Genomic DNA, 9,323 nt, shown 5'->3' on the forward strand with positions numbered 1-9,323 from the left:
CTGGATCGACAGCAAATTACAGCAGCGTAATCCCTGCAGAAGTGTTAGGAAGCTGCCCCGGGATTGTCCCTGCTTTGTGACCCGGGTTCTCTGCCCCTGGGCTCTCACAGCCCCTTTGTTGCCCTCGGGAGGAAGGAAACAACCCAATCCCTGCCCGCGGGGCTGACCCAGAAAGCAGGAAAAGGAGGGGAACTCGAGGGAAAGGGAAGGGCACAGAGTCATGGATGGGGTCAGCTCTGAGCCTCCAGGGGCTCGCAGGCTTCTCCAGCAGGAGAGGCAATGCTGGGTTTCCAAGATTATTCCTATTTTTAAGCTCTTACCTCTCACTCGAGCCCCCGAAATGCCGCAGAAGCTCAAGCAGCAGAGCCGTGAGTGTGAAAGGTCTGTTCAGGGTGGGTCTGACCCCTTCCCTGGAGCAGCTGCAGCACATCAGCACATCATCAGCACATCAGCACAGGGATGGGGCTGGGATCGCTCAGCCCTCACCTCCTGCCATCCCACCCTCCTTACAGCCCGCACCACAGCTGTCCTCACCGCTGACCCTGCTCCCCTTCCATGGACCTGCACTTCCCCTGCTCCCCTTCCATGGACTGCACTTCCCCTGCTCCCCTTCCATGGACTGCACTTCCCCTGCTCCCCTTCCATGGACTGCACTTCCCCTGCTCCCCTTCCATGGACCTGCACTTCCCCTGCTCCCCTTCCATGGACTGCACTTCCCCTGCTCCCAGGAAATCCTCAGGGCTCCTCCTGCATCCAGGCTGCGCTGCGAGGGCACAAAGGGAACAGCAGGACAATCGGCACTGCCGCGGCCCCTTCCAGTGTCAGCTGAGGAGAATCCCTCACCCTTTGGATGTCGTTTTGAAAGGAATATCGGAGCTGTCATCACAGCGAGGGTAAATGAGGAAAGGCCGGATCTCAGTTCCTTCCAGCTGAACAGAAAATACCAGAGACAAACATGGCAAGTGTCCCAATGAGGAAAAAAATTATCCTGCTCCCTCTCCTAAATTTGACACCAGGCAGGGACAGCTTCCACCAGTCCAGGTTGCTCCAACCTCAATCCAGCCTGTCCTGTGTGATACATGGATGGGAAGACACCAACTCTTAATTACAGGATTTGTTTAAGGAAGAAAAATCATAATCTCAAAGAAAATTAGGACAATTTTTTGAGCTGTATGGCACAGAAAACAGCGCTATAAAGAAGGATATTATACCTTTATTGTAATAGTTGTAGTACTGTAAAAATTGTAGTAATTTCCCTCACTGAGGGAAGCCTCAGAAATACTGAATTACAAGTTCTATGAAAAAGCATTACAGTAATAAAAAGAGACTTAAAGCTCCACAGGAGACAGCTTAAGTCTTTAACCAGAGTTCTGATTCACTTCTCTGAGGTCCCAGCCCAGAAATATTCCCCAATACACATCCAGAAGCATAAAAATAGATTCCCAGCTGCACATGCAAATACCCCTTTGCTTGGATGGTAACAGAGCAGGTCATTAAAACCCAGCATTTTTAACACAAGAAGGGTTGCAGTCTTTTACATTTTACCACATTCAGTCTCTCCAAGAGATGCTTCCAGGAGCAGCAAGGCAACAAGTATCCCCAAACCCATCTTAAGGGAATCTGGCCGCTGTCTCGGTTCATTTTCTTCACGTTACAAGAGATACAACCACACTGGTTCCAAAAACCTTCACTCACTGAGATTTATTTCGGGGAGGAATGCTTCCCTCTGCTTCTCGTGCACAGCTTTTGGAATATTTCAGCTGTGTCCCATGCCTGGGTTCTGAAGGATCCTCTGTAATTTTGGGAAGTGCTGAGCTGTTGTAACGCTGAGAAGGGGGCTAAGTGTGTTTTCCCACGTAATTCCCTGCGTTTGTTCTGACCTGTGCCGTTGTGGCAGCACATCTGTCTGGGAGCAGCAGCCTCTCCTCGCACAGATGTTGCTCTGGGCTGAGGGGTCCTTCTCTCAGAATCCTCACCCCTCTTTATGTGCCACTCGCACCCCTCAAACCCTTCATCTCCCCGGTCCCCTTCGAGTCCTGGCATCCCTCCATCCCCCCTGGCTGTCCCAGATAATCCTCTCTCAAGTCCCCCTCCATCTCCACTTAGAAACTCCGGTCCCCTTTGGACAACCCTCAAGTCCTGGCTCCCCCCCGGTTCCTCCGCACCCTCCCCTTCCCTGTCCCGGTGGCCGCGGCAGGTGGGAGGGCTGAGGGAAGGGGAGTATCCCGGGGACAGGACTCTGCCCCGCTATTTGTACCGCAGCTCCGCGGGGCCGCCCCAGTGCCTCCCGCACCATGCCGGGGCTGCGCACCGCGCCCGGCCCGCCCGCCTTCCTCCTCCTCCTCCTCCTCCTCCCGCTCGTCCTGCTGCTCCCCGCGGCGCTCCCCGCCGATCCGCCGGGGCGCGGGAGCCGCCGGGCCGCGGTGGCGGCGGCGAGGGTGGCCCTGCAGTACCGCAACTTCCAGAAGGGCTCTCCCGGGCGGCTCTGGGCGCTGGGGCAGCTCCGCAAAGCCACCGTCAAGGTACGGGGGAGCGGGTGGTGCGGGGGCTCAGGGCGAGGGAACAGCAATTATTGTGTTATTGTTGTTGTTGTATAGAGCAGTAATTATTATGTTAATTGTTATTACGTGTAACTGAGGTTATGCATAGCCTGAGGGTGCCCTCCCGCCCCTCTCAGGGTCCGCTGTCCCACTGCCCCTTCCTCGGGGACAGCCGGGTGGCACCGCTGTCCATCCACCCCTTCCTCGGGTGGCTCAGGGCACCTGGGTCACCTCAGGGACCGCTGTCCCAACTCCCCTTCCCCCGGCACACCTGAGCGCCCTCCAGGACCGCTGTCCCGCCATCCCTTCCCCAGCGACACCCGCGTCCCTCGGGGGCTGCTGTCCCACCGCCCCTTCCTCAGACAGAGCTTCATCCAAAGGCGATGCAGTTCCCATCAGAAAACACAGCTCTATCTTCCAAAAACACGGCAAACTGAGGTGACAGGAAGGGGCAGGAGCCCCCGAGAGGAGCAGCTGCGGGGACAGAGCCTTCCGGCCCTGGATGCTGTCAGGGATGCTCGGGGTGGTGTCGGGGTACCCGGGCTCTGCTCCCCAAAGGATGAGCACTGTGCTCTGCAGCTTCTCCTCCTCCAGCTTTGGGGTTTTTTTTCACAGCTCAATCAGTTTCTGAAGGCAAGAAATCAGGCAGAAACTTCTGGGGAATGTTTGTTCCCGGGCTGTAGATCCTGGAAGGAAAGCAGTGCCTTTCCTGGAGAGCCGAGGGGATGAGATTTAAAGCCAGCCCTCGGGTCCTCTGCTGGGCAGCTCCCTGAAGCTGCTTGGCTTGGATTCCAAAGGGCACTGGGTTCCACTGGATCCTTTCCATGGCTCTGGAGACCTTCCAACACTTGTCCTTCAGCATCTGCACGGCCTGGGCAGTCCAGACCCCCTCTCCTAAAACTGGGAGTGTCAAATCTTCCCTTTCAAGAAAGAAGTTCTGAGCCAGCCCAAAAAGTTTAGGATGTGCCGTTGCAGTCATTACAACACCCAACTTGACCCTCAGTCTCTCCCATAAATCCCACTTGGCAACGGTTCCAAAACAATTTGAAGCCTGACTTGTACACAATATTTAACAGGTCAAAATAATTTCCAGTTAAATCTGACAAAACACAAAATTCTGTGTGAAAATTCAGACTTTGGTGTAATGCAAGGCTGAAAGAGAGCGTTAGCCCCTCCCTGGGAATCCTGCTGTAGATTCATCTGGAATCATGCCCTTTAGGTAACTCTGTGTTCTCATCGTCATTCCCAAATATGCCACTAAATATAACTTATTAGGTGCTGAGAATGGATGTGCTCGTGGGACATTCCTGACAGGAACCTCCTGTGCTGTTTTATGCTTCTTTCCAAACAGACAAATGCTCCTTCTGTATTTCCTGGGCAGTTTGCATATGGATATATGGATATATTTCCATATATAAACACTTGTGCCTGGCTGAAGAACAGGCTGGCAGCACTGCCATTCCCTGGGAAAGGGACTGTCAGCAGGAAGGGGTTGGTGCAGATCCCCTTCCCAGCTGAATATTTGTGAATATTCGTGAACTATTTTGGGTTGTGGGGAGGGAAAGGGATTTTTCCCCCACACTCTCAGCCACCTGCCTCCTAATTGTGGGAAGGAGAATAGTTGGTTTGTTATGGAGAAGTGAAATTCCTCCTTACTTCCTCCCAGCTCTGGATGAGGAGCTCGCTGGAACCGCTCTCCGCAGTTTAATTCCCCTTTTTCTTTGCACACTCTGTGAAAACAAGAGGAGAAAAGTGCTGAACGTGGTCACTTCCTTCTTTCCTGTCCTCCACTGGAAAAAAATGATGAGAATTTCCTGGAAGGAATGTACTGGATTAGGGGAAGGCAAGAGACAGAAATGTTGGGGTTTGGGGGGGTTTTTGGTTTGCCTGGGGTTTAATAATTTTTTTTAAGCAAGGCAAATTTCCTATTGGTTACTATATCAGTGGATCTCATAAAAGCAGGATGGTTTTATCCTGGAATTCAGTAATGAGCACTGCAATTCAATACTGACACTATTAGCCCACGAGCTGGTGAAACTGGTAATTGGAAACAGGACTGGAGACAGTCCCCAGGCTGGAAAGGATCTTTCATGTTCAGGTAAAATGAGACTTCAGGGCTTTTCTCTCCTGCCAACAAACAGCAGAGAGATGCCAAACGTGGAATAATCCCTGCCTTGCTCGTTGCTTTTTGTTTTGTCCTTTCTTTTTTCTTGAGTGAGGATCCTCCAGGAAACAGCAGCCCACTGAATTGCTGAAGCAGCTGCACTTTAAAATACACTTTAGATAAGAAAAGTATCAGTTTGTGCCAGCTGAAGATCCCAGAAGTCAGGAGGGAAGCTTTCAGAGCACCGATGTAGCATTTCCCATCCCAAGCTCTCCTGGAAATCACGATTTAGGAAGAGGTGAAGGGTAAAGGTAAAGCCAGGTGATCTCGTGGCTAAACTGCAACATTTGCTTAAATTTGGCCAAGAAAAAAAAAAAATCCATCAGGAAAAGCTGCAAGGATTCCCAGCCTGGAAATAAAACAATCTTGTGACCCAGATATTTAGTGGAAAAAATGAATTACTCACTTGTTTTCCTTCTCTTCTGGACACTTTTATCTTTGGCTGCTCTCAGATATCCCCGAGCTCGGAGGAACTCTTGGGTAGCTCTACAATAATTAGAAACTTAGACTTAACTGCAGTGGTTCCTGTGAGAGATTAGACCCTTCTTTCTTATCATTTCATTTAATTGCTGATTCTTTGGCACTCCAGGAAGTCACTTCTTCCCATTTTGCTGTGCTGAGTGACCCCTCATGGCACACCCTCAAACACAGATATTTCAGAACTCAGTCTGCAAGTTGGCAGGAAAATAAAAGACTGACCACGAAATAAAGAGCAGATAATGCAAAGACTTGTTACTGGGCTCTGCTCTTGCACAACTGGGTGAGGTAATCCCAGGGAAATGAGGATTTTTCATGGCCAACATTAAAAGGCAGTTTCTGTTCCAGCCTGCCTGGAGCTGAGACAGAAGATCCCACTCTAGAAGGCACATTTGTTAACTGAAATCCTCAAGTTAAAAACCCCCAAATACAAGAAAATTCCACATTTCAGAGGTCTTCATTTCTAAGACTTTTCAGGTGCTTTCCACTGGTGACTGAACCTTTTCTCTTGCAGAACATCCCAGACATTGGGCACAAGTATTACCTGCAGTTCAGCACAGAAGATTACAGGTCTGGGGTGAGTTTGGGGTCCTCTGTGTTCCCCCTGACCATGGGCACGAGATGAACTTCAGCAGCTCCAAAACAGGGCCATTCACGAGCTCAGTAGATGGGCTTTTCCCAGTGGAAAGACCTTTGTGCTCCTCCCTGCCTGTCTGGCAGGGGGTCTGCCCCGAGGAGCACCTGAGAGCTCATCAGCCCTCAGTCCTGGAGGACTTCAGGTCACACACTGTGCTCCTTACCCCACTGTCCACACCCCAGAGAGGGGATAATGAGCTGACAGCTGCATGTTCTTCCCACTTCTAACCCCCTCCCCTGTCCCTGTCACACCTGGCACCAGCAATGTCACTGCCCTCTTCCCTCACACACCGTCTGTGGAATTCAAACTGTGCTCAGGACTTCATCTGAAGCATTAGATTATTTCTGTTTCAAGGCTGAAGTATCATCCAGTGAATGTCTCTGTTATCAATTAATGTTATTTCTTAAAACTCTCAAACCTGTTTCCGAGATGACTCGGTGCATTAATCAAAACCTTCCACAAAGTCCCTTCGGCCTCGTGGTTTTAAACCATTTACTTTTCTTGGGGGTGGGGGAAAATGATATCCTTCTGAAGACTGTCCTGACCCTTGACCAGCCTCATCCAAAGGATGAGGTGCTGGTAACTAAAATCCTGACAGAAGGTAAGAGCTGTAAATTCTCCCTTGGCAGGAAAACGCTGGGAGCTGCCTGGCCACCGTGTTGTATCCAAGGAAAAAGACTCCTCCTGTTGTCAGCATCAAGTGCTCCCACACCAAAGACCAGAAAGAAATCCAGGAAGAGGACAACAGGCTCTACCAAAGAATCAGGCAGCAAACCAAACCCATAACTGGGAGCAATATTCCAGGTATATTTATATTCCTGCAGACAATCAGCTGTGTTTCACTTTGTCTCACAAAGACACAAACAAAACACTTGCACTTGAAGGAGACACATTATTGACAGCAGCCCCCTGAAACCACAGGGCTGTCAAAACATTCCACCTTCCAGGGATCCTCTGGGAGAACAAACCCCCCTTGCATTGAACACTGGCACCAGCACCACCTTGGGAAGGTGCTTTGGGTTTAAAGGCAGCATTTTAAATCCAAGTAAAGGCAGAATGTCCTCCAGGAATAACAAGAGCCCTAAGCCACAAGCTCCCCAGCTGTGGCTGGAAATTCACTGGGCATGACTAACAGAACTTTTCCATCCTGGAAAAACTCCATCTTCTCCTCCCAGCTAGGTAAGGGCTTCCACTATCCCGGGCTGTGGGGTTCTCACCCCTCTGTGGGACCCTGTGAATGTTGCCTTTTGGCCATGGCAGTCCTGCCACACTGCCCTGCTTCCCTGGGATGCAGGTTTAGCATCGTCCTCCTCCCTTTTCCCTGTGACAGCTCAGGGGGAAGAGTCTCAGCCCAGGCCAAAGTGCTGTGTGGCTGATCATTTCTCAGCTGAGCAGCCAGAGTGAACACTGAGTGTATTTCTGTGTGCCCTGCAGACAGCTATGGCAACATTGAGCCTGCCCTGGAGCCAGCCTGGGCTCTGGCTGTCGCTGGCAGCAGCTCCATCATGTGGGAAAAGTCCACAGAGGACCTGGGATACTTCCTGGCACAAGTGAAGTCGGTGAAGCAGTGGGTGAGTGGGGCAGGGAGCAGAACCCCCCAGCTCTCACTGCTCTGGGGGGTGGGATCCCCCAAACCCCAGGGCCTCCCCTTCACCAGCATTTCCACCTCTGGGCAGGCACTTTGTCCAGCTGGTGGTGGGAAAACTTTACCCATTTGGACAAAATTCGGCTTTCCTTGCTGCATGAGCGGCATCTGCAGGTCCTGCAGTTCATCAGCCCCTCACCAAGTCACTCCCACACCCCCTGGCCCTTTGCCAGGCTCAGGCACCATCAGGCTCAGACCTGGCACAAATACCTGGCTGGGCAGCTGATCTGCCCCCCAGCACATCAAAGAGCAGCTCCCAAACCTCTGTGTCCCCCAAAATACCTGGCTGGGCAGCTGATCTGCCCTCCCAGCCCATCAAAGAGCAGCTCCCAAAGCTCTGTGTCCCTGTGATCCACAGGCAGGACCCCGTTTTTGCTCCAGTCAGCACAAGATTTCTCTGAAGGAGAGATTAACAGGCAATATTCTCAAATTCATCACAGGGTTAAACCCAATTATTTAGCACCTGAGCCAGCCTGGTTTCATGGCAGAGAGTGGGGCTGCAGAGCCACACAGCAGCCATTGCCTTCAAGAATTCCATGCAGGAATTGCTCCTAATTCCCTGTCTTTCCATGATCAAAACCCACCTCACTCCAGCCAGCAACCAGAGTCCCTAAGCAAGCTCAGTGCAGCCAAGTAAATCAAAGCAGAAACCAAACTCCAACAATATAAACCTGTCCTCCTGATAATCCTGGTTTTTTTTTCCATACCCAGATGAGGAAAGATGATTTCATTGAGTTTGACTACACCGTCCTGCTCCATGAAATGCCAACACAGGTAAGAAACAGGGGCGTGATCCCTGCCTTCCCCGGGAGCTGGGCAGTGCAAAGGGGATAAAATAAGCATAAAATGAGGATTTCCCTGTAACAGAGGTGTTTCTCCATCCCTTCTGCAGGAGATGATCTCCTGCCACATGCGCCTCACGTGGCTGCCGGGGCACCCTCTGAGAGAGAAACACTTCTGTGCCTCCCAGAACCACGGGCTGGAGGAGGGGTCCGGGCTGGGCTCGGGATCGGCTGCTGGGCTTTCAGAGGAAAGGGGGGCCAGCTCCTGAGGGAGATCCTCAGCATTCCTGCATCCAGGGAGCACATCCCTGTGCTGCCAGAGCTGGAGCTGGGACCGCTTCCCCAGCCCGGGCAGTGATCGGGATGCTTTCACTACTCTGTTCTGTGCCAAAATTAACTCCTGTCACTTCTCAAACTGCAAGACTCCAGCTCTAGAGAGCTCTACCTGAAGCCTTTGCTGCTCCACATCTACACAGGTGACCACAGCCAGGCTGATTTCTTGTCACTGATTTCCTGTAACGTAGAGTTTGTAAACAAAGTTAATATATTGGGGAAAAAAATCGCCAGGGAAGTTTTCATCTGTCACGAAGAAATCTCTGCCTACTGATTTTTTGGGGTCGTTTTTTTGGGATGGAATCGTGCTGGTTTTCAACTCAACCTCTCCAATAAACCAAATGCCATCACTCAGGGGCGAGGCTGGGTTTTCTTTCACTGTGCTGCTCTTGCACCCCAGGTTTCCACCTTCTCTGTGAGCTCAAACCTGCAGAGCCAGGAAGGCTCCAGATGGATGGACTCCCATCCCATGAATTTGGGATGGGCAGGACACCCATCAAACAGCTCTTCTTAGTTCCTGCCCTGTCCTGTTCCCATCCTGAACCCCACAAAGTCCTGGCTTTGTCCTTTGCCACCAAATTCTCCGGTTGGGTTCCCAGTAGATCCACCCCCATCCCACACTCCTCCCTGAGGTTGTTCCAAACAGTCTCAAATTCACCTCTTTTCCTCCCCATTTGCCAGATTTCTGCCAGGATAGATTAAATCCTTACCAAGAACAGCCCACTCCTGAGGGAAACAGGTGCTG

General features: G+C 51.5%; 1 protein-coding gene across 1 annotated transcript; it reads left to right on the forward strand.

The window, feature by feature from the left end:
- The first annotated feature begins 2,267 nt into the window (after positions 1-2,267).
- LOC126636480 (ovocalyxin-32-like) lies at positions 2,268-8,928 on the forward strand. The gene is made up of 6 exons (XM_050308739.1): positions 2,268-2,522; positions 5,696-5,758; positions 6,448-6,622; positions 7,253-7,389; positions 8,175-8,237; positions 8,356-8,928. Exons 1-6 carry the CDS (start codon positions 2,295-2,297, stop codon positions 8,512-8,514), a joined length of 825 nt encoding a protein of 274 aa, XP_050164696.1. The 5' UTR covers positions 2,268-2,294; the 3' UTR covers positions 8,515-8,928.
- Positions 8,929-9,323: the final 395 nt, after the last annotated feature.

The sequence above is a fragment of the Myiozetetes cayanensis genome, unplaced genomic scaffold, assembly GCF_022539395.1.
Source record: "Myiozetetes cayanensis isolate MyiCay16 unplaced genomic scaffold, myiCay2020 scf13, whole genome shotgun sequence".
Taxonomy (NCBI): domain Eukaryota; kingdom Metazoa; phylum Chordata; class Aves; order Passeriformes; family Tyrannidae; genus Myiozetetes; species Myiozetetes cayanensis.

What these genes read in the sequence shown, in the direction of transcription:
- LOC126636480 (XM_050308739.1), top strand. Translation starts at nt 2,295, where the DNA reads ATGCCGGGGCTGCGCACCGCGCCCGGCCCGCCCGCCTTCCTCCTCCTC. An exon ending in TCCGCAAAGCCACCGTCAAG is followed by an intron (nt 2,523 to 5,695) that starts GTACGGGGGAGC and finishes TTTCTCTTGCAG; the next exon opens with AACATCCCAGACATTGGGCA. An exon ending in AACTGGGAGCAATATTCCAG is followed by an intron (nt 6,623 to 7,252) that starts GTATATTTATAT and finishes TGTGCCCTGCAG; the next exon opens with ACAGCTATGGCAACATTGAG.